This window comes from Chenopodium quinoa, unplaced genomic scaffold (genome assembly GCF_001683475.1).
Source record: "Chenopodium quinoa cultivar QQ74 unplaced genomic scaffold, ASM168347v1, whole genome shotgun sequence".
Lineage (NCBI taxonomy): Eukaryota > Viridiplantae > Streptophyta > Magnoliopsida > Caryophyllales > Amaranthaceae > Chenopodium > Chenopodium quinoa.
Window position 1 is genome coordinate 136,430 of NW_018744858.1, and position 25,959 is coordinate 162,388.

The following is a 25,959-nucleotide window of genomic DNA, read 5'->3' on the forward strand; positions in this document are numbered from 1 at the left end:
TAACTCTTAAAATTAAACTGTTGATCATACACAAAACATTTTTATGCATAATTTAACCTAATTAAAATTATGAAACGTGAATCAAATCGAATTTAACCATAACACAAGCACAAAATCAAAATTTAGGGCTAGGGTTTTTCGAAAATTAGGACTAGGGTGTTCGAAAATTTTCGAACAATTTAGGGCAAATTTTCGGTTCTTCCTAGAGTAATTTGAGAAATATTAAATCACATTTAATCAATTTCAAACGTTAAATCACATTTAAAATAATAATTGACCCATAATTAAATTAATTCTGCCTCTTATTTGATTATAAAATTATGATTGGACCTCAAAATAATCGTATCATTATGATCAAGCGTGTTCATGCAAGAGGCTAACTGATACCACTGTAGGGATTTAGGTACTCTAAGCTGAATTTTATGAATCTCATTCATACGCACCTAAGATAGGATCACATGCATAACACACAATAATCACATATTATATCTTTGAAGCGTGATTTCCACGTTGCGATTGACTGTCAATTAGGGAGAGAATAGAGCCTCAAGCATTGCTCCTCTACTTAGTCCATAGGATTCGAACGAGCCGTCCACCAATGCTATATTGGTCGGATGAGGAGGATTGCACCACGATTACCACCTTTATGAACAACCGGACCACCACCACATACACCACCACACGAGCACACACCTTGCGCCCCTAGGGATTACGGACGTGAGAGAGAGAGGGGGGGTTGGTTTGTGTTTGCTAATTAGAGTTTGATCAACTGATCACTGAATATTATGTTCAACCCTAAGCACCTAGTCTATTTATAATCTTATTATAATTAATCCCTCTAAAAACTCTCCATATGACCGGCCACCTAGAGGGAGAAGACCCATCATGGGCTTCTTCCTCTAATGCTCAATCTAACCCCTTTGTATGACCTTATGGGATCCGTTCAATTGGGTTTTGGATTATTTTACTAACCCAAAGATCATTAGTACCTCTAGCTATATATGATGAAACGACGACTCAAAAGAACGAACTTAATTATCTCCATAATTTGATCCATTTATATATCTAGTAATTGCACTTGACGAAAATATAAAACCTTCATTAAGATTACCAAATAGAAAAGAATACATTAATTATAAAAGATAATTATGAAGTATTTGGAACATTTTTATCATAGTATACTAATACTAATATTCTTTTTTTAAAAAGGGGTGGAATTTTAGAGGGAGAAAAGTATACTAGTGATTGACAAGTGTCATTCTTGATGTCTATTTTAGTTATTTACATCACATATATACATAGGTTGTTTTGGGATGAAAACTTCTTGGATTTGTGAGATGGAGTTTTTCTTTTGATGACGGTACGAGTAGTGTGGTGGAGACCCGTATTTAATAGTGTTATAAAATTTGCAACATTTTGACTTCCTATTTTGAAAAAAAATACAATTTTAAGTATCAATATAATATAAAAATACTTATATTTATGTACAAGATACTAATCCTTGAAGCACACATAACATGCATTTACATAGTAACAATAAAATTATTTCCTAAGTTAAATAAATTGTTAAATGAAAATTTTTGAAGAAAGAGAGATAATTATATTAGTAGAGAGACCCATATCACCTTGGCCAAGAAAAGAATAAAATTAAATTGTAAGGTAGCATAACAATTATTTAGATCAACTAAAATAGTTGTAGGCGTCGTATGAGTCGAGCCTACCTTTGCATAGTGAATATGCTTGACAACTTTCAAATTGTTAACGGATCATTATATAAATTAAAGGGATAAAGGCAACCACGATTAAGGACACTTCCAAAAGGCAACACCGATTTCGTTGATCCATTAAGGCTACACCCCTCCAACAATCCATGAGATTGTTGATTCCATATGCTCTCGAAGCATATGAGGAATCAGGAGTGAAGGTTTGAAAGAGGTCAATCCTACTCATATTTGCCTCTACTTGATCCTAATACGACATATATAATTTGCAATTTAAATAGACAATAAAAAACGGTTCAATGATATCTAAATTAAACTATATTATGCTAATTAAGTCGATTGTACATTAATGCACACATTATTGCTAATATCGTGATCACTTTATTAAACATCAAAATTAATGGGATCTTAACCAGCTGACCAATTTATCTAATTATCCATGAGTCAAATACTAGTCTTGATTAGCAAATTATGACAAGGTGATCATGATTAAAGCAATAAAACATGCATAGCAAATAATATTTGGACCAACTAAACATTGTTATAAACAAGATTAACAACAAAGTAGGGTGTAAAATAATTAAATCTACAGAAAAAAAAATGATTAAACTACTTACTAATTTAATGGAAAATTTGCTCTCAATAATCCCACCTAAATTATTTGGTTTCAGCATCACCACCTATTTAAGTATTGTGCAAAAATACTATGCCGGTGACCATAATGGGATTATTAGGGAATATTCCGTAAAAATGTATTATTTAAATATTTTATATTTAAAAAAGCCTCTTTTTACATGCTTCGTTTTCAAATCGCGAAAATTTTTCGTATAAGATTATAGGGGTCATTATGCACCTTAAGGATCAAATTTGTGGTCAAAGTTGTCAAAAAAAAAGAACAAAATCCATCGATTTGCGTGAAAGGAAATTTCTCAGTTTACGTGATTTGTTTTCGAGACGTGAAAATTACTCAATTAAGGTTTTGGGGGTAATTTTGGCTCTTAAGAAACAAATTTGAGGTCGAAATTGGCAAAAAAATGCCTCAGTTGGCATGCCCAATCCGAGTCTTTTTTTTTCCAATTTCGACCTCAAATTTGACCTTTAATAACCAAAAATAACCTCTAAAACCTTAATCGAGCCATTTTTGTAGCTCAATAACAAAGCACACAAGCTAGTTATATACACAACTGAGTACTGAAGTTTGGCAAAAGTTTCAGACAAGCTAGGTACTCAAGTATGAAATGTTGCAGTTAGAGTACTCTCCAAGTACTGAAATTATTAACCTGCATCAATCGGTTAAACATACTAAAAAAAAAAGGAAAATAAAAACTCTGACTAATTTAGTGAACTGTTAAACATCGCCCGCAAATTCCTACATAAATCCCACAAAATAAGAGTGAAATGTCACTTTTGCCCTCATACTAAAAAACACACAATTTCTCTCTCTACTCTCTACTTCCACTTTCTCTCTCTAAATTATTTCCAGAGCTATGTCGAGGCGGCCCGGCAAGGAAGTGGCGGCACCGGCGGTGGGCGGAAGGCGGTTTGCCGGCCAGAAGGTAAATTTTTTAATTTTTGTAATTTTTTTTTAAAAAAAAAACCTCCGGCGACGGTGGGGCGCCAAGGGGAGACGCCAACACCACGGCGGAGGCGCCTAGGCAAGGCGCCCATCCGGTGGTGGCGGCGCCAAGCCCAGACGCCACCACCACGGCTGTGGCGCCTAGCCTCTGCGCCGCCGCCGTGGTAGTGGCGTCTGGGCTTGGCGCCGCCACCACCGTACGGGCGCCTTGCCTAGGCGCCTCCGCCGTGGTTTTTTTTTTAATTTTTTTTTTTGATTTTTTTTTAATTTTAAATTTTATTTTCGATTTTTTTTTTTTTTTTAAAAAATTTGTTTTTCTTTTTTTTAAATTGTATGTTCCCTTTTTTTTTATCTTTTTTTTTTTAAATTTTGTTTTTTTATTTGTTTTAATTTTATATTTTTTATGTTTATAATTTTATTTCCGTGACTTGTTTATTTGCTTTTGTGTTTATTTTCGACTTTTTTTAATTTGTTTTCGTTATTATGATTCGTTATTTACTTGGAGTTAGGCATCGCAATTTAGACCTGGTGCGGGGAAGAGTATTGACGTCGTGAGGAGTACGATCTACTCAATGGAGAGCTCGGGGCCCAGACACGTTAGATCCCGTGGTATTTCGGCCTCGGCCCGCAGAGAACGGGTGCACTGTTCTGCGGACGATCAAGATGATGATGATGATGATGAGGAGGAGGAGGAGGAGGTCGAGGAGGAGGAGGTCGAGGACGAGGATGATGCAGATGAGGATGTCGACGATCAGAGTGGACCATATGATGATTACGGTCCATTCAGTCAGAGACTTGATGATACGTATGAGACGCATAGGGTAGATGTGCGTAAGGGTCGAGATGGTAGGTTTGTTAGTAGATCTGGCACATCATCTGCGTCCACTGTGTCTGCGGGTAGCAGAAAACGGTCGAGGGCCGTTAATGATTCTTGGATGGTGAGGGGTGAGGTGGCCGGGGGACCTATAGACGGGAGTGTGATTCCTAGCTTTTTAGGACACATCGCTACCCGTATTTGGGAGGACCAGGAGAGGGCTTTGGATACAGGCATTTTGAAATGCCAAACCCGGGAAAAGACTTGTAGGTTTTTGTGTAGCTGGGCTGATGCTTGGCCGGAGGAGAGCGAGATGGTCGGGCGATTGAGGGCCACTAGAGTGAGTCACCTTCCTGCCACCATGCACGATAGGATTGACTGGACGCTGATCACGGCTTTCGTTGAGCGATGGCAGCCGGATACGAACTCGTTCCACCTTCCGTTCGGTGAGATGACGATCATGTTGCATGACGTCGAGGCCATCCTTGGGATTCCCGTGGAGGGAAACCGAGCATCTGTCGTCACTGATGCGGATCAGGCAGATTTACTAGCGGAGCTGTTGGCGGTGGATAGGGCTGCGCTGTACACATCGGCACTTGGTGTGTGGGATCACGGCGGCGTTAAGATCGCAGCCGTCTTGCAGCGATGTTTGCACCCTACGGCACGTAGGACGCAGGACACACAGCTGGCTGCATATGTTTTTCTTCTTCTCGGGTGTACCTTGTTTCCGGATAAGAGCGGGAACAAGCTCAGGCCACGCGACAGAGTAGGCCAGTTTTCTTGGGGGTCGGCTACGCTGGCGTATCTGTATCGCCAGTTAGGATTCTCGAGCCGGGCTGATGCAGCAGGTATCACTGGATGTCTGACGTTGTTACAGACCTGGATATACGAGTATTTTCCTGCGTTTCGACCACACCGCGACCCGGTTCCCATTGGTGATGGCCAGCCACGTGCCTGTGCGTGGAGTCCGCATGTCGAGAAGAAGTCCGTTGACCGCCTGCGCTCCATACGGTTATCGCTTGACAGGATGTCCCCCTTAGAGGTACAGTGATTAAATTATTTCTACTTTTACAATCTGATGCTTTATTTTATGACTGTTACTGATTTTAAATAATGTGCAGGTGAACTGGATGCCTTTCGGCCAGAACCCTAGTAATAGGGTACCCAGGACCCTCTACACTGGACTGATTCAGTATCGCGAGATCGTAGAGGCGTACATGCCGCAGCGCTGTCTTCGCCAGCTTGGATTTGTCCAAGTTGTCCCACCTCCACCGGCATGGCCCAGTAAGGCGGTACGATCTGCGTCGTCGAAGGAGTACGTCGTCCAATGGCCGTCAAACATGATATCTATGTGGGAGCAGTTTCCGATGGTTGCCCGCCTATGGACGGCGGAGCTGCAGCGGCCGCCAAGTGGGGTGACTGCCATGTGTGACCAGCACTACATGGAATGGTACATCCGGCACTCGCACCCGAGGTTGATCAAAGACATCGACGACGCAGATGATGACGATGTGCCACCTGCCACTGCCTCTTATGCGGTACGTCTCATCTTTTATTTGTTGTTCTCTTATTTTAATATATATATGTATAATACGTCGTTTCATGTTTTTTGTTTTGTGTAGTGGATGGGCAAGATTATGCAGTTGGGACATCGACTTTTTGAGGAAAGGGACTGCATGACGAGTGCATCAGGCAGAGCTGTTATTGACGATCTGGAACGGACCCTTGAGCAGTGGCAGTGGGCGTCACAGAGGGATTACTGATTTTTGTAAATTAGACATTATCTTTTTAGTTTGTAATATTTGACATTATTGTTCTTAGTTTTTAAAATTCAATATTATCATTTTATTTTGTAATATTTGAAATTATTGTTGTTAGTTTTTAAAATGAAACATTATCTTTTAAAAATGAACACATAGAAATGACATAGTATTGACAATACAAGGCCTCATAGTAAAAGTTAGGTGTACATCAACAAAAACTACATGGCAATTAAATTGTTCCACTGTTGCACGCGAGCATGGTACAAAGCATCCCAACCCTCCACGCTTGCTCTACGAATTTCATACCACTTCGGTATGATATTTGGGACCGGAAAATCGGGTGACATGTCTAATCGGATAAAATGTCTTTATGACGGCCCAAGAAATCCAATAACAACGTCCCTTACCGGTCTGGTGACGGTCTCGCGCGAACACCAGGGCAGAACCGTTGTACATGGATAATAGGCTCGACTATGTAAACCAAGGCCGAAATGCATGACTGCACACTTGTAGATGTTTGCAACGGCAAAGAGATCAAGTGGCGCATCGAACCAATGATTTTGACCGCAAGGTCCCCCTCCCCACCGGATACGCTGCAGAGACCTATCCAAGTCCTCGCCGTACACATGGCCATACACATCTCGGTTTGATGCGATTTCATTGTACATCAACTGCCGCACTAAACCGTAGTTGTCTTCACCCATTTGAAACACATCCGCCACAACCCGAAATCCGCAGTTACCATCTGCAATGACATCATTCCACCCGTCCAAGAATGGCATCATGATATTAGGGATCCTGTCCTTATATGGAAAATGTTCAATGTCCATTCTCCCTGTTACACACATCAATAAACACAATAAACAAGTCAACAGTAAACTAATCAAACAGTCAACAAAAGAAAGGCAAGTCGAATGTCTTACCGGTGCCGGGCATATTCACCGACGACGATGATTGGCTGCCACTTGATGAGGATGTACGACCACGGCCACGGCCACGGCCACGACCGCGAATGTACTCAAACGCACTCTTGTTCCGCCGTGGTTGTCGACCCCTAGGTCGCTCGACCCCTTCCGGTTCCTCGGTATCCAAACACGATGTATTGAACATGTCATGAAGTATGTGTGTAGCACTACGAATGATCGAAGGGTGACTGGAGGACACTTGGTCAAACATCATCTTAAACTGCTCCAACTCCTCCTGTTCACGGTGAACCGTATGCGGAACAGCATGCTCTCCGATAACGAGCGTCCGCCAGAATGGATGAACCTGATCGACATGTAACGACGCCCTGTCTTGCGTAATTACGCGGTGAATGGTGCATGCACAAGGTAATCCATGAGTCATTGATATAGCACATCCGCACCGAATAGCCACTTCATCGCCCAACTCCCTCATCCTGGTATACTCGCTCAGAATCAACCCCAAACAGTGGTGTGACACACGACCGTGGAGAATCTTAAATATGAAATGACCATACAACATGCCATGTCGTCGTCTGGAGTCCTCGAGATAGTTCTTGATGCCGTTCCTCTGAGTATCAATAGCCTTGTTTATTCTCTCGAACAGTGTATCCAGAGCAGCCGTGGAAGAATCAATCCAGTCCTTCAAAGCTCTATGAGCGCTCTCGACTCTGCATGTCGTAGTGTTCCCAAAATGAAGAACTTGGTTCGTCCAATATTTGACAAACTTTTCCCTCTGAGGTACCCACTGATGCATCACATAGTCTACGATTGGCGGGCACCACTTGTACGCATCCTTTAAGTTTTCCAAGGCTCGATCGTACTCTGCCTCCGTGGTAGCTTGCAGGATCTTCCGCCACTTAACATTTACCAATCTCTCTGCTGAATCTAAGTTCTTGTTGAAAAGGTTGTAGGCTTTGACTTTCACGCAGTTGTTGATGTGCCATGTGCACAGTAAATGGCTCGACTCCGGAAACAGCTCCGCTATAGGGGCAAAAAGACCTCCCTCACAATCACTTACGATGGCCGATGGCTGTACATTTGGGCCGATGTAGTTTCTCAACTTTTCCAACACCCAACGGTAACTCGCAGCCGTCTCATCCTTCATGACTGCATAACCAATCAGAAAGTTCTGGTTCGTTGGAGCCATCCCAACCATCTCAACCAGTGGGAACTTGTACTTGTTTGTCTTGTACGTTGAATCGATCAAAATCACAGATGGCCAAGACGAAATCATATCAGCACAATCAGGATGGACAAGGAACAAATGAGTTACCTCCGATGTGTCTTCGTCAGATTCAAACCAGTAAAGGTAACCACGTGCTTGTGCCTGGTGCAGAAGCTGTTGTATAGGGTTCCTTCCCTCTGACCGTTCAAACCTCAATTTCTGTCTGACGTTGTAGATGTGTCTTCGGTTTGGCTGGTCTTCGGGGAATTTCTCTAACACAGACGCTAATATTTTAGCGGGCTTCACTTGAGCATCACTCATTTCTTTTACAACTAGTTTCGCAGCTGGACTTAGGCCGCTTAACTGCCGATGCCCCACTTTGTATGCTATCAGCTCATGGTTGTGATATCCCCATTTGCCGTAACCCTTCACTTCCCAACCGTCACGCCTTTGATGTTGTCGAACCTTAACTCGGAACTGACACCCACAACCTTTCCGCTTTGAGTCAAACCGAATCGCTTTACTGAAATCTCGTTCTTCTCTTTTGCGATAACGGTCGCATCTCAAAATGCGATCCATTCTACCATCCCGTTGAGATTTATGAGTTGCTACTACTAAACAAAAGCCTGATCTAATTGCAACCTGTTTTGCCCAATCAATCGCTTGTTGAGCATCTTCGAACAGGCCATCATGTACAAAAATCCCACTGTAATCATTTCCGTCTCCACCATAATCCTGTAACAATAACATATAACGTATAAATATAATTACATTAAGATTAAATTAACAAAAACAAACAAAAAAAAAAAAAAAAGGGGATTAAATTAAAAAAAAAAAAAAAAAAAAAAAAAAAAAAAAAAAAAATATTCCCCTACTGGCGCCTGGCCAGGACGCCGGAGCCACGGCCGGGGCGCCTGGTCAGGACGCCGCCGCCATGGTGGCGGCGTGGTGGCCAGGCGCCTTGGCCGTGGCTGCGGCGTCATGGCCACGCGCCACTACTATGGTCGAGGCTTCTCAACCAGGCGCCGTGACCACGGTGGCGGCGTCCTGGCTAGGCGCCACAACCACGGCATGGCCTTTTGGCTAGGCGCCAGCCACCATTTCGTCCTTACGATGCGTTACGAACCTCGTTTTCCGATGACGACGGCGATTCTCCGGTGATCCTCGGCGATCCGGTGCTGCTCCACATTTTTTTAGTGCGAAAAATTTATCTTCCGTTAAAATTATAAAAAGGGCAAATTTGTCAAAAAATTATAAAATGTGGGCTTTATGTAGAGATTTGCGGGCGATGAATAACAAGTCCCCTAATTTAATGCCAAAGGTACTACATACGGCAATGTTGATGATTCAAAGATACCTTATTCGGTTGCAAAAATAGCAAGATGAGTAAAAAAAAAAAAAAACAAATTTATTCCACCGTTCTTTCAGGGGCAAGGAGGATGCATTGAAGTGTTTTTGGTGAAATTACTAAGCATCAAGAAGCATCAAACACAACCCCCTCTGGAATTTTTGATTCTTTGTCTTCATTCGTCGGTGAATTTGGGGGAATTTCTTCAATTTTAGGGTTTGATTCTGATTAATTAATTAACTCATAAATTTCGGATTTTCACACTCAAACAAAATCTTACTCCGATCCACCTCAAATTTGCTGATTGATTTTTCTGCTACCAAAGAACAATTTCAATTTCAATTCAATTGAACAATCGAATTGTTAATATGCTGAAAGAATGGTGGAGGAGAGAGAAAAGTGATGGACTTTGGTCTTAGGAGAGAGAATGTAAATGATAATGGTAATGGAGGCGGAGGCTTTAGCATTGGAAATGGTTTGATGTACGATCGTTTTGGTATTGAGGAGAGAGAATGTGGTGATAGATGAAGCAGTTATAGCTGATCTTTCAAGGTTTCTTCATCATCAACAAATTCATAGTCGCCATCTTCGTCTTCTTCCTCGTCTTCGCCTTTGTGTGAATAGGGGTAAGGGAAGGAGAATTCGGGGAAGGGGGTGGAAGAGGATGGGGATGGCTCCAGCGAACGGGAACGAGAATGGGTGGGGGCATTTTTTGAAGTTCAGTACTCTAAGTGAAACTTTTATAACTCCAAAGCACGCATTTGAGGCAATTTTTGATACGCAAACTAGACATTTTTAGCTTTTTTTTTTTTTTTTTTTTTTTAATCCAATTTTGACCTCAAATCAAAATGACCCCCAAATGTATACATCAAAAAGTAGGAAATTGAACCGCCAACAAGTTTATAAAGAACTTATAAATCGTTTATGGATCATTTAAGACAACCACAAAAAGGGATAAAAGCGAAGGTAATAACAATTTGATCCATAAAAATTACACCCCATTCATAATTTATGAGATTACTAACTTCATAGTGATAACTGGATATTCGGGGATGATGGTACAAAATTGAGCCTGTAATTCAATCCGCCCGTATTGGCCTTTACTTATTCTTATAGCAACATGCATAAATTGCAACCCAGAAGACATACAAACAATATTCAATACGCTCCAAACTAGTCGAATATCTAACGCAATAACATAAATCTAATTATTGTAATCACTTCGAGTAAACAACAAGATTAATGGGAACCTAAGCCGATTGTCCAAAACTTAACTTATTAGGCGTGATTTTAATTATTGGTCTTGATTAAAACATGCAATAGTGATAGCAACAAGTAGAATAAACATGTATGAATAGGAAGCAACTCAATAATAATATTAGGGAGCAAATCAACGCATTCTAACATGATACTAAGCAATCATTAGTATAAACCTAGGCATGATACTGACATGATTAATAAAACACATAAACATGATACTAATAATTGAAACAAATAAACAGTAAACATGATTCTAGCAATTAAGGCATAAACGTAGTAGAGTTAATTAAACTTAAAAATCAATTAAATCTACATACTTTGATTGCGAAACCTTGAAACTACATCGCGAATAGAATGTTAGTAAACTTTGATAAAATTAATAAATCAAAGTAAATTAATTAAAATTCAATAGATTTTCACGTCGTAGACCGTAAACGAAGCTATGAGTATAGTACGAATGCACATAAATACTTGAGGGAGGAAATGCGAAAGACTAGGAATGTTAAGAGTCTTTTTTTTTCCTCATTTCTTTTTGCGAAGCAAGGAATGTTTAGAGTTTAGAAGAGAGATTATGAGATTAGAAAACAGTGCTTGTCCCCCTAAAAAGACTACGATATTTATAAAGTGGAGCGCTGGTAAAGAGAGACTAGGTCAAGAAAGTAGCGCGCCACGATGCACTTATGGCGCGACATGACAAAAATGTCGTGTCACGGCTCAAATAGTGGATGCAGCACGTCACAACTTTATGCACTCTCGATTTTTGCGATTTTTGTTTTTATCACAACTTTTGATCCCTAATTTGAATTAAGGCAAATAATGTAGCGTTGAAAAGCTATGAAAGTCTAATTTCTAACCCAATTGGACCACCCTACTGACTAGAGGTGTCAAAACCGAACTGACCCGAAAAATACCATCCGTTTCGAACTGTTACCGATCCAGTTTGATCTGAGAAATTCAAGACCCAAACCCGATATGTAACCAAACTAAACTCAACCCGAATACGAATTTGACCCGATTTGAACTTAACTCGGCACCAATTTGACCCAACTTGAACTCAACCCGAAACCGATTTAACACGACTTGAACTCAAATCGAATTAGTTTGACCCGACCCGAACTCAATCCGATTCGAAATTGACCCGAAAAATATCTGATTCAATTCGATCTATTTTTTATCCGAACTAATATTAACTCGACCCGATTTTTATCCGACCTAATTTTGACTTGACATGATTTCAAACCAACCATAATTTTAAACCCTACCTATTACTACAGTTTTAAAAATGAACTTATTTGAATATTAAATTTGGTCAACCTATCCAAAATTCAGCCTAATAAGAAAAGTATTTAGATCAAAATTGACCGAATATTGAATCAACCTTAATTATCAAACCTAACTTAACATAACCGAAATCAACCGTACCAAAACCACCTCGATCCAAAGTCATCCGACTCAAAATTAACCCAGTTAAACCCATTTTGTACCCGATCCGAATTTATCAAAACCAAATATAAACCGATCTGAAATTGACCTGATCGAAACCCGATCTGGACCCGTAAGTGACCCGATCCGACCCGAGTTGGGTTAACAGGGTAATTTTGAACTGAATAACCCGACCTGAACAGATCCGACCCATCATGGATCAACCCAAACTCCATCTGATTCTCCGAATTGACACCTCTACCGGCGCGACATGACAAAAATGCCGTGTCACGGCTCAAATAGTGGATGCAGTACGTCACAACTTTATGCCTCTCGATTTTTGCGATTTTTGTTTTTATCACAACTTTTGATCCCTAATTTGAATTAAGGTAAATAATGTAGCGTTGAAAAGCTATGAAAGTCTAATTTCTAACCCAATTGGACCACCCTACTAACTAGAGGTGTCAAAACCGAACTGACCCGAAAAATACCATCCGTTTCGAATTGTTACCGATCCAGTTTGATATGAGAAATTCAAGACCCAAACCCGATATGTAACCGAACTAAACTCAACCTGAATACGAATTTGACCCGATTTGAACTTAACTCGGCACCAATTTGACCCGACTTAAACTCAACCCGAAATCGATTTAACCCGACTTGAACTCAAACCGAATTAGTTTGACCCGACCCGAACTCAATCTGAATCGAAATTGACTAGAAAAATATCTGATTTAATCCAATCTATTTTTTATCCGAACTAATATTAACCCGACCCGATTTTTATCCGACCTAATTTTGACTTGACATGATTTCAAACCAACCATAATTTTAAACCCAACCTATTACTACAGTTTTAAAAATGAACTTATTTGAATATTAAATTTGGTCAACCTATCCAAAATTCAGCGTAATAAGAAAAGTATCTAAATCAGAATTGACCGAATATTGAATCAACCTTAATCATCAAACCTAACTTAACATAACTGAAATCAACTGTACCAGAACCACCCCGATCCAAAGTCATCCAACTCGAAATTAACCCAGTCAAACCAATTTTGTACCCGATCCGAATTTATCAAAACCAAATATAAACCGATCTGAAATTGACCTGACCGAAACCCAATATGGACCCGTAAGTGACCCGATCCGACCCGAGTTGGGTTAACAGGGTAATTTTGAACTGAATAACCCGACCTGAACAGATCCGACCCATCATGGATCAACCCAAACTCCATCCGGTTCTCCGAATTGACACCTCTACCTATGATTAGTGCTACAATAAGTCTTGTGTAAGACGGGTGTACGTTAATCTTATTGTAAGACGATCAATTTGAGGGTAACTTTAACTATTTTTATGGTAACTTTAACCTCTTAATGAGAAATTTTTAATTTATTGTTGGTTTGAATTATATTTTAATGTGTAATTTCATATAGATTCATTATTACATACAATAAAGGCTAATATGATTTTATTTTATTTTATTTTGGTTAAAGGCTAATATGATTAATCTAATACATTATAAGTTTATTATAAGATAAAATTTATTATTAGATTAATAAACTTTTGTAGTATAAAGGGTAACTTTAAATATTTTTAAGATAACTTTATCCCATATTACAATAAATTAACATACACCCGCCTTTTTAAAGAATTAGTACGCTAGAACTTTGTATGGTAAGAAGTTGCCGGGTCACTACTCCATAACGACCGACCGTCCACAGTCCACACTAAAAAAATTCATCGGTTGCACTACGTGCGAACCAAACAACGTTGTGAAAATCACAGCACGAATATTCTTCAGATTACTCAAATCAATATTCTAACTCTTACTCCAATTATAGAAGCATCAATGGAGTTCTTAAACTCTGCACATCCCCCTCACCTCTTCCTTTTCCAGTGGACCAAAATTCTGCTCAATGCATTTCCAGTTCAAATTATTGTTATGGGTCCTCAATTTATTGGTCTGTTTAGCTGCAATGGGAGCAATACCCACTACTTTGGAAGGCCCTTTTGAGCCCAAAACTCGTCGTTTTGATCCCTCTTTGCGGCGAGGTAGCACTGATTTGCCATTGGATGATCCAAGAATAAGGAGAAATGTAACTGGGAATTTTCCTGAACAAAGATCACTTGCACTTTCTTCACCTACTTCAATGTGGGTCTCTTGGGTTACTGGTATATGCTCTCTCTTTGTTGTTTTTTTTGAGACGGGATTTGATTTCAGGTCTTGGGTACTACCCTCGAGAGTCGAGACATAATTGCTTTTCTATTAGTTTGATCACTTGATGAATGTTGTTGTTGTGATTGTAACAGGTGAAGCTCAAATTGGTAAGAATGTGACAGAATTAGACCCCTCAAATGTTGGGAGTGAAGTTTGGTGTGGAAAAGATAGTGGGAATTATACCATTAAGAAAGTTGGGGTTTCAATGGTTTACAGCCAGTTGTACCCTTTTGAAGGTCTGTTGAATTATACTTCAGGAATCATTCATCATGTTAGACTTGAAGGTATGAAACTATGAGTTCAACTATTTATTTTAATTTGCTTGAGTTGTTTGTAATTTTGATTAGTTTTTATCAATTTGTTTATGTGGTTGTCCTTTGGATGAATCTTTGAATTTGTTTTTAAATGAATTTGGTGCATAAAATCTACTCTTTTTTTTTGTGTAGTAGTAATTAATGATTATCTGTCTTGGTTTATCCAGCTGATAGATTTTGATAGTTAAAGTTTCTGATTTTTATGGGTTACTGGTAAAATAGACCTACTCTTTTGAGGGTTGGTTTTACTCTAGAAATATGTTGTATTGTTCAATGAGGTTATGAAGTTCCATCTTCTCTGATTTCCTGGTCTTTAGCTGAATATTAATGTCAGTAACAACTAAAGCTTGTGAAATATCAAAATGTATCTGTTGAATAACATAATTAGTCAAGTTCATGTGTTTGCAATAGAATATTATTCCATGTCCTTGCAATTCGCCGGATATAATTCCCCTTTTGTCTTGCACCAATTCACCCAATCATATTTACATATTTAATAGCAGTTTCTTTTTGATATCGTTGGACTCTGTTATCGTATGTGTTCTCATATTTTATTTTTGTAATTATATGCTTAAGGCAATAAGGCCTCTGAGCCGTCAAAAGGAATCCTTTACTTCTCTTAATGCTTAATTAATTCTACATTACAGTAGTCTTCAGGTATGTGTTTAATGGCCTGCAGTGACTCCATCAATCATTTTGAACTAAGTAGCAACTACACAGCAAAAGTGCCATTTAAGTATTAATGAAGTCAACTGCAACTTGCTGCATAATTATTGAGTATATAGATAGGTCCTGTGTCTTTTAAACTATTAGGGACTCTGTCAGATTGAAGTCTGTGAGTCAGATATGGATCAAGATTTTGAATACTTGTCAATAACATGGCAAGGTAGATAGAGAGTCTGTGAAATGGAGGTACGGGGAGGAGTCTAACAGCACATTTATACCCCAACTACAATGCCCTAATTTATGGGGAGTTACCAGTTGATATCCTTTTTGTCGTTTTCGACTCCTATTCTGAGCTTGGTACTCCTCTTTCCAATTCATCTTGCAGAAGCCTAATGTGTCCTTGTCAAATTGGGGATGAGTGAGGTTAACATACTAACTAGCTACTTGAGATTTGGTCGGCCAAAACTTTGTCTAAGCTTATCTTGAATGAGCTTGACTGATCATTTCAAGTTCAGCAATGTTAATTTGGTTAGCTGGAGTTGAAAAGTTTGTGAGCAAGCCTGAGTATAAGAATTTAGTAAACTAAATGAGGAATGACTCATATGTTAAAAATCTCACATAATACTTCAAGGACCTCAAAATGTTAGCAAAAATAAGAGATTGATATTCTAATTGAAGTTTTATACTTTTATTTGTTTGGTTGCCTTAGTTTGTTTTACTCAAGGTCGAGTCTAGTGATGGGCTGAACTGAGAAACGTTCCAAGAGTTACCTCACGAATGAGTGTCTGTAGAATATAAAAACTTCAGCTACTCAAGTTGAATTTCTTCCTATCAAGTTGACCCAATTGTCAGCCTTAGAATGCTTAGCTCTGATTTCTCGTCCTTGCAAAAATTAGTCTTAGTTATGTAGTAATTAAGCTTAACTCAGGTAAGCTAGCAAATGGACTTGGATGACTCTTTAATCTTTGAAGGTTAATAGAAACTTTGGCATAGCAATCAGAAACCAGTCATTGAATGTCACAAGAATAGTCATTAAATGTTTTGGTAGAGGCAAAATTTAATCAGGTTGGTACATATTTCCCACGGAATTAGATCCTGATCCACTCCCAAAAATGTGTGTTTTTGAAAGGAACCTTAATGGTGTATGAAAAGAAACCAAATTTGGACCATTAAGCTTTTCACTTGAAAATATCATGCTGATGATTGTAGTTCACCTTTTGGCTGTTTATTTTAAATTTAACAGCATATATTTGAGAATTCATGTCCCTTAGGTTAGTCTTGGTGATGGCAAAAAAAAAAAAAGGTATAATCAAGATCTTTGGTTTTGGGCAAGAAGGATGGGAAATATCAATACAAATATACAACAGAATGATATCTCTGTTACTTGTAGTTAACTAAGCTAGGCAGTGAAGGGAAGCCAAAGTTATGTCGAAGCAGCTTATCTTGCAACAAAAAAAAGGTGATTAGAGTTCAACCAAAGTTTATTTAAGTGTAAGTTGTTCAATCAAAAATGGAGGAAGTAAATGTATAATCCTATCCTATTGCGGTTTCATGTTTTGAGATTCATGAAGATGTAATCCAACCTTTTGTATATATACCATGGCATGATTTACTTCATGTTAGACATGGTTGATAGAGAGCATCAAAGGAGCTCTAAATTGTCATCAATAAGTAAGTTTAAATTCCATAGACTTGAATTTTTCATGTCGAATGTTGATAATTATCAAATGTATATATAAATATGTGGTTGAGAATATAGATAGGCCTCCCATGTTTCATTAGTAGCACTTAAAGGGAAAGAGAGAATTAGGTTTATGTATTCCCCCGGTCCCCAAATAATAGTCCTATTTCTACCACCAATCTTGTTCCTAAATACATGTCCCATTTCACCTCTATCTTTTTTAAATTTACTTTTCTAAAAATGTGTGTAAAAGGAAAATGAGACTTTTATTTTGGGGTTGAGAATATAATAGAGCATGTTACTTAAACTTTAAGCGGTATAGAAAGCTAATATGAATTTCTTAGGCTATTACTTCTACCAAGGGAATGGAAATATTCAAGTTTTAATACATGTGTTACTCTTCAGTTTTGGTCATCTAGAATGATACTTATTAAAGTTGATGAGGCAAAGAACTTTGTAAATTGACTATCAAAATATCAAATATTCTATAGACTTCTGCCTGATGTAGACAAGCGTGGTGTTTGTGAGCTTGGGAATGGTGTCTTGTAAGTGATGTTTGTTCTTAGTGTCAAAAATTGTTCATTATTTAAGATAGCTGTGTTTATTTGGTCAGATTTGTGATTGGATTCTGTTATGAATGGGTTGCTTTAACCTGATCAAACCAATCATATGCTTCTAGGGAAATATCGTATACATTTTAGCAATATGTGAATTTAAAGTGGTTGTGATGCCATGATTCTTAGATGCTTGATAGGTAGATTGCTAACAGGGAATTTGAGCTTAAGTTTATTGCCTTTTGCTACTAGCTTACAATTTATGTATACTGCTGTGGAAATTGGATGCATGGTGGTTTGGGGAAGCCCTTTGTGATTATTGTTTGTGTTGAATCCCAAGTTGCAACATCATTCCTTCACCCACAAAGCATCCTGACGCCTAAATTTTCGGTAATATTTTTTTTAAATGTGATAAAACTTGTCAAGCATTTGATGTGTTACGACTAGCATTTCTTTATCTGTTGATGCAGAAAGGGGTGGTGCAGTTAGATTTTACCTGAAGTTTTAAATAACACCCCTCGTATCCGCAATGAGTAGAATCAGAAAGCACCAAAGAGCTTTGAAGTGGCTGAGTGCACTTCCCTGCACTTTCACAATTTTAACGTCTCATTCTTTACCCCCTTTTGTTTGTCCTTAATTTGATATTTTGTAAGTATCTTATCTATTTCCTCCATCAATTCACCTTTTCTGCCATTTTTGGGTAATGTGATCCTTGAGGATCAAGGATAACATCCTTTGTTATAATTCTTCTAGGGGGGGGGAAAATAAAACAATAAAACAAACATTTGCGAACTTTAAACATCACTGAATTGGCAATTAAATTTAACTTTGTAAGTTCTTAAACTAATGCAAGGAATCAGCCAGGCCTATAATTACTTATGCTCGCAGGAAGGCCAAAAAGAATTCTCCAGCAACTTGATGCTGAGGTGGAATTCTGTTATGAGGTTGTTAGTGGGTTTTGGGGTAATGTAGTAATTTTGGGAATTAGTTTGTTATTCCTTCTTAGCTTTAGAAGTTTGTTAGCGAACGGATTATAAAGAGGAGGATGGTAGGAGGTGAGGATTATCCAGAAAGTTGCAGTAAAAAGTTTTGGACAGATTCCTTCCTCTCGAAAGAAGGAGAGTTGTATTGTTGATTACACTAATTAGCAATACATCATATCATCAGTTTGGCTATCTTCCCTCTATTGTGCTCGTGTGTTTTCTCTGTTTTGATCCCAGATCCTAGCAACTTATTTATAATGTGCCTGCAGTTCTTTGCTTGTGGTATTGGGTCTATTCATCTTAGCATGTGGCATATTTGGGAGCATCACTTTTTGGGTGCCACACTCATATTACATGAAGAGCAATTTTCTCTTGAGTAGTACATAATAATCAATAACGAGTAAGATCAAGGGTGAATAAGGGAAAATCACCTGCGTTGGTTTGGGCATGTAAGAGGGAGACTCGATGGTGCACCGGTTCGAGGAATGGCAGAGTGGGACCATGGAGGGGTTAACCAAGGGAGAGAGAGACCGAAAATGACTTGGTTGGAAGGAGTTAGGAAGGATTTGACCACACGGAATAATCAAATTTGGTTCATGTAGCCGACCCCACTTATGGGATTAAGGCTTTGATTGATTGATTAAGGGTGGAGTTCTTGAACATGAAGCATTTAGTGGAAACTATCTTTCTACTTTCTCAGTCCGATGCACCATTTTCTTTTTTAGGGTGTCCTTAAAATAATGCTTTGTTCCATTCATGGCCCATGGTCCCAATACTATACTTTCTCATTATAAACATATGCTCCCACTACCTTTTCATCAACTCCATTAACCATAAATATACATGTGTGTATACTTAGGGGCTGTTTGTTTAGTAATATATGAAGAGACAGAGATAAGAAAGTAGGGATAAAAGAAATCTAGTACGTGTTGGTTTAAGGAGCTGGGGATTAGGGTATGGATAGGGATAATCTCTCTCCCCCACCCCCCCCCCCTCCTCTCTCCATTTCCCACCAATTCTAAGGAGGGATGGTATAACGGGAGGGATAAGAATCATGTACAGCAAGACAACCTTAACCTTAATGAAAAGGTAAGAGATAGAAGAGAATGCTAGAGTAGTATAGAAGAGAATGCTAGAGTAGTAGTAACTTTGCTACTTATCCTATTATTATCTCCTACCCGTACCATGCATGGAAAAATACTTAGGGTGTGTCTATCTTTTTTTTTAATACTTATCTACTTGTGTGAACATATTAAAACTTATTAGAACTTGTTATAGTTGTAAATTGAACTTGTGTAACCCTCATTAACCCTTATCAGAAATTATATGAGCTTATTAGAATTTATATCTCCTGGAGTTATCTTATTTGAAAATTTGAAAATATTTTTCCCAAAATTATCATATTTGAACTTGTTTTTCCTAGAATAAGTGAAAATAAGGTGAACAAGACAAGCCTTATTTTATCCTTATCTTTCTTATCAATTCCCTATTCTTATCCCTATTCCCATACCAAACACCCTGTTCCCCGTTAGGGATGGAGGGAGTATCTTGTAAGCTATTTTCCCAAATACCTTGTTACTGTTAGTGTGTCTTATTAGTTACGAGAGTTGAGTCTTAGCTTGCAAATCTCAAATCAACATGTAATTGTTCCATTTGCTCAATAATTTTTTTTTTTTTAAATATTTTCATCGCCACCTTTTTTTCAGTCATTTCTCTTGGTTTGTGTAGGCTTATAGAGGGAAATGATGCAGCCATGATTTGGTCAAGCATTTTGTATTAGATACCACCCTTTGGAAACTTTTACAAAGCTATTTGACCAGTGACCAATGATCCATGCTTATTTTGTGCATGTTATTTGGCCAAAGTTCCTTGCTTGTTTTATGCATGTTATTGCAAGGGTTCCATGCTACATTGTTGTAAACTTGTAATCATCGAATAGGGCCTGCGATCCTTATATGGATCATTATATCCAATGAAGTGTTAAATGATAAGTGATTCTTACTACTTTTTACTTTCTAGTGTATGCCTTTTACACCTCAACTATGACTACTCCAAAAATTAAAAGGCCGAGTCTTGGCATTTTCAGATATTGTCATACATCATATCAATGTTGTGTTTAAAAAGATCAAACTTGTACCCTTTGGGCTCTTCATGTGGAAGTATGAAAACATTTTATGGATGGGATCTCACATTCCACCAATTTAAGCATAGGGATCTTCTACCTTAATTTCTTACTAGCTTATAAACAATTTTATTAAAGCAAGACTTCATCACTTATTTTTTTGAAGGGTACTTCACTTAATTGTTATTTTGGTAATCCTCCAAATACTCTCAATGTGGCAATGACTTTCTAGTTTTATTCATCTTCTTTTGTCTTATAAATTACTCCTGTGAGGCAAATAAATTAGATCTGGAAGTGTAAGCTTGCTGTATTTCTGTATGTCGTAGGTCTTGAACCTGGAACAAGATATTATTACAAGTGTGGGACTAGTTCCATCCCTGCAATGAGTGAAGAGCATACCTTCAAAACTCTTCCTTCACCTGGACCTAATGCTTATCCTCGACGTATTGCTGTCATTGGAGATTTGGGTCTGACTCATAATTCTACAACAACTATTGATCATGTTACTGAGAATAATCCGTCACTTGTACTGATGGTTGGCGACTTGGCTTATGCAAATCAGTATCGTACAACAGGCGGGGAAGGAGCTTCATGCTTTTCCTGTGCATTCCCTGATGCACCCATTAGAGAGTCATATCAACCAAGGTGGGATGGTTGGGGAAGGTAATTCTTTTTCTTTGTTCTCTTTTGTTTCTTGGCAACACCTTATATTGTTGTTCCACCTTGACAAATTGACTATTGAAAGCTTTTTTTTTTAAAAAAATTATAACTTTAAAAAAGCACTGGAGTTCTTTTTATTTTATATTTTTACTATGTTTCGTAAATTACATCGTAAGTACTGAAGGCTTTGAGAAAATTGTACCCATGATAACCATGACTATCCTTTTTAGAGGAATATACAGAGGATTGATTCCAGTTAGATAACTAAGGATCATATTCTCATTTTCCCAGAATTCTTGGTGCTGTATACTATAGATTGTAGAAATTACATGTGAGCAGTATCACTCTGGTAATAGTCTGGAAATCCACAAGCATATCATATACTAGATCATTAGAGACTTTGGCAAACATTTACACTTTAAATATATAGCTCCTATGACTGTCTCACGAGCAATATTACTGTTGGCTCAAGCTTCTAAATAAAAAAGAGGTACACTTACTATTTACTACCTATTACTCTATTAGCTGAGAAATTGCGGAACATCTATTCCCATACATATGCTCAACACAATATTTTTTTCTGGAGAAGAATGTAAACTAAACCACTGGTCACTTTATTCTTGCTCTGATAGGAAAGTAAGGCATGCGCAAGCTACCCGCCATACTCAATCTTCCATGTAAAGCATGCCAAATGATGCCAAAAAAAATTCCCTTAAGGCTAGGTGAAATCATTTTTATGTACCTGATAGCTGCTTCATCAACCTATCAGCCATGGCCAATCTTTCTTGTTAGTCAGGCAAGTCAAATGATGACAATTCCCTTAGGTCTTGGTATATTATTTTTATGCACTAGATTTTTCTAAGTTCAATTCTAGAAGGTTCTCTCATTTTTATTAAATTAACCTTCTTTTGATGTAGTGGTTTCCTGCAACCAAATTACTCCAACCACCTAACTCATTAATTTCTTGTGCTTTTTCCAAAAACAAGCAGCATGTATTAGTTTTATAAATTTTTTGAGCTTTATGCAATTATCAGAGACATATATTGATATTTTTGGAAAATTTGTCAAAAATAAGCCAAGAATAAAAAAAAACTAGTTGTTAAGGTAAAGTATGACACATGTCATTATACAGTTGGTCCTTTTTTGAAATAATTAGTTAATATATATTTTTTGATTAATTAATAAAAAAAACTTTTTTCAATTAACAATTAAATAATTATAATAAATAAATAAAATATTAAAAAAATCTTAGCTACCTCCACTCACCCATTACCAGCCCTCCCCCCGGCCAGCAGCCGGCGGCCGGCGACTACTTCCTTCCCCCGGTGCCGGTGTCGGAACCGGCGACCCCACCCCTTCCCCAATTCCCAATTCCAAATTCCCCCAACCCGACTTTCCTGTTCATCCCTCCCCCTTCCCTGAGAACCTGATTAGCCCCCCTTCCCCAATTCAACTGCCCCCATTCCCGGCATAACCCTCCCCCTTCCCACCGTTTCGCAACCCCATCAGCCTGTTTCAGTCAGATTTCCCGGGTTTGTGGGGAGTGAAGTGGAATTTTCGGTGTCGATGGAAAGTAGGGAAAAGGGTTTCACTATTTCAGGCATTCAGCAGATGTGCGGGGCCTCACCATCCACCATTGTCGAAAACCCTCGGGCAGGGATAAGGTTTTCCTGTCGTGCGTGGGGGAAAGGGAAGATGAAGGTCGCCGGCGCCGAGGGAGGGAGGGGGTAGGCCGGCCGCTGGACCTCCCGCTAAGGTGGGGCTTGCAGTGGTCGTGGAGTGGCCTGGGATTTTTTTTTTTTTTTTTTTTTAAATTTGTTTATTTTTTTAAAAATTTGTTTATTTAATAACTATAAATGGATAATTATAGTTAAATGTTTAAAATTTAATAAATTATTTTTAATGAAAACATGACCTGTTTAGTAGATTGTAGGTCATTTGACCTATTTAAAGAAAATATCCTTTAAAGGTCAACTTATTTTGAGTTAATAAAAAAGTTTGCTTATTTTAAGCTAACCACGCAAAGGTTGGCTTATTCCTATCAAATTTTTCTTGGTTTTTTAATACTACAAACTAAAATTACTCTTTACCTATGTTACATGTGTTAGGAAACATTATGCAAATTTCCTTTAGAATTAGATTAGTGAGAATAAGACAAATAATATAAATAACATAAATAAATTAACAAGTATTTGTATGTATAACTATGCTGCAAAACTTTTACTGAAAATGATAAAAACAAGTGTTTAACACTTATAAAATACACAATCCAAACTCACCCCAATTACACCAAAGAATTTTTCTCTAAAAATTCTACATTAATTTATAGGTTTACAGAAACAATGCTACCTACCTATTATTTAGCAAATGCATAACGATTAATTTAATTTAGTAAAACTTAATTAATGCTCCTTAATCTTCAGCCTTTCATATTTTTAGCATGCTATATAAAGATTAATCTCAACAATCTCCCACTTGAAGATCATTTTTAATTTGTCTTCACACTTTATTCCATGCAGTACAAACTTTCTCGTATGTTACTCGTGTAGGCCAACTAAAGTTCAACACAATTTCAGTTTGTCAATAGTGGGTGGTCTTTGTTAACATATCGGCCGAATTCTCAGTTCCTTTAATTTTCTTCGGTTTTTACACTTCATCTTCTAATAGAGATCTTATGAAATGTTATTGAAGTCTGATATGCTTAGTTCTAGAATAAAATGCTGAATTCTTTGCCAAGTGTATTGCACTTTGACTATCATTATACAATACATTACTCTCATGCTTGATTCCCAACTCAGTTAACAAACCTTGAAGCCATATCATCTCTTTACTAGCTACATATTCAACCTCTGTAGTGGATAGAGAAACAATCTTCTGTAATTGCGACATCCAACTAACCGTTGTATATCCTGTTAGAAAAGTAACGTGGGGTCGGATATGTTCTTCTAGACACGTAACTAAATGCCGCTTTCCTAATAGTAATTTACTGACCCACTTGGAACAACGGAGTTAACACGGTAATGCTATTCAGATACAAAGAAGACCAACTAGGCTTGATTGTTCTTACAAGGCTAGTCTAACAATGGTTTGTGTTTTTCTGTTTATCACAAATCTCTTACAAGAAAACTCGAGAATAACTTATAAGAAAGAAGCAAGAGGATGACATACTTTCCATGACATACATTTCACAAATATGGCATTCTCTATTTATATAGAATTAAACATACCTGAACATACGTTTTTCAAGAGAAATGTTTTAACACTAAACATTTAATATCCTATTAAAAGATATGTTTCTAGGATATAACTTTTAATACCCTATTAAAAGATATGTTTCTAAGACATAACTTTTAACACACAAATGTTTAACATTAAAAGACATCAATATACTTAAGTTACACAACTTGTAACATATCAAGTACATTAGATAATTATGCTATGTTTTTTTTAACTACATAACACTATACGACATAAGCATGTGAAATACTTATAAGCACATGTATTACATAAATGTTCCAACAATACTCTTCCATTTATATAATAAATGCTTAAAACTTATACCTTGCTTAACATGATAAAGACTCAAACTTGTGCATTACAAAAATGTCGATGATTGAATTTTTGCTTAGCATAACATACTTAACAACAATTTGGATTGTAATGATAGACTAAGCTTTGAATCATACAACCACAATGAAAAATTGAAGATGTCATACACACAAATTATCTACAAAATACATTGTTCCTTTAACACCATTAAAGGTCTTGTGTCCATATCTAAACTATGATTACTCCAAGCTAAGCCCGAAACTTGGTTAAGAGACCCAACTTCATACTCATTTAGATAGATCTTTTATCACATGCTCATACAATATGAGCAACATTTCAAAGATCTATTAAGAAAATTGATTTAACCTCTTACATTGTAGATAACCGAGCACTAACCTTGGGATTTAAAATAAATGCTCCAAACCACAAATGAAGAAGTATCCTCATTGAACTCAAGATCTAGTGTTGTACTAGACATCAAGTTGAGTTTTCCTCCACTCATGACTTATCAATAGGCTTAAGACCCATCCCAAATGAAGTTTTATTCATAATCTCTATTGACAACGGTTTTATAAATGGATTCGCCAAATTAAGATGAGATCCAACAAAATCAATGGTAACGATACCATCCTTTATCATCTCACGCACATAGCTATGGCGCACTCCTATGTGACGTGATTTTCCGTTGTAAACATGGCTATATGCTTTTGATATAGTAGAAGCACTATCACAATGTATTGAAATTGGTGATAAGGGCTTACGCCACAAGTCCACTTCACTCATCAAATTCCTTAGCCATTCTGCTTCTTTACATGCCGAAGCCACTGCTATGAATTGGGAGCCATTGTTGAGTCCGTAATACATGTTTGCTTCTTAGATGTTCATGAAATAGTACCTCCTCCAAGAAGAGACACCTAACCACTAGTAGAAGAATAATCCTCTTTATTAGTGATCCAACTAGCATCCGTAAACCCTTCTAAAACCGAAGGATCTCCTTTGTAAACCAAACCATAATCCATGGTTTTCCTCAAATAACTTAGAACATGCCTTAGACCTTGCCAATGACTCATACTTGGATTACAAGTATACCTACTTAGCTTGCCTATGGCGAATGCTATATCTGGGTCGAGTGCTAGTCATAGCATACATCAAGCATCCAATCAACCTAACATAG

At 37.8% G+C, this 25,959-nt stretch overlaps 2 protein-coding genes and 1 pseudogene across 2 annotated transcripts; 2 read left to right on the top strand and 1 right to left on the bottom strand.

Annotated features, from left to right (window-relative positions):
• The first annotated feature begins 4,928 nt into the window (after window positions 1-4,928).
• Window positions 4,929-5,912, top strand: LOC110704695. The gene is made up of 3 exons (XM_021882511.1): window positions 4,929-5,153; window positions 5,233-5,649; window positions 5,734-5,912. The coding sequence occupies exons 1-3, from the start codon at window positions 5,139-5,141 to the stop codon at window positions 5,872-5,874; spliced, it is 573 nt and encodes a 190-aa protein (XP_021738203.1). The 5' UTR covers window positions 4,929-5,138; the 3' UTR covers window positions 5,875-5,912.
• A 77-nt stretch (window positions 5,913-5,989) lies between these two features.
• LOC110704741 lies at window positions 5,990-7,193 on the bottom strand. The gene is made up of 2 exons (XM_021882549.1): window positions 6,798-7,193; window positions 5,990-6,709 (listed from the first exon to the last, which is right to left on the bottom strand). Exons 1-2 carry the CDS (start codon window positions 7,051-7,053, stop codon window positions 6,243-6,245), a joined length of 723 nt encoding a protein of 240 aa, XP_021738241.1. The 5' UTR covers window positions 7,054-7,193; the 3' UTR covers window positions 5,990-6,242.
• Window positions 7,194-13,764: 6,571 nt separating this feature from the next.
• The window catches only part of LOC110704742, a 29,533-nt pseudogene continuing 17,338 nt past the window's right edge, over window positions 13,765-25,959 (top strand).

Coding starts and splice junctions, on each gene's coding strand:
- LOC110704695 (XM_021882511.1), top strand. Junction 5,650..5,733: donor CTGCCACTGCCTCTTATGCG/GTACGTCTCATC, acceptor TGTTTTGTGTAG/TGGATGGGCAAGATTATGCA.
- LOC110704741 (XM_021882549.1), bottom strand. CDS start 7,053: ATGATGTTTGACCAAGTGTCCTCCAGTCACCCTTCGATCATTCGTAGT. Junction 6,710..6,797: donor GGTGAATATGCCCGGCACCG/GTAAGACATTCG, acceptor TGTGTGTAACAG/GGAGAATGGACATTGAACAT.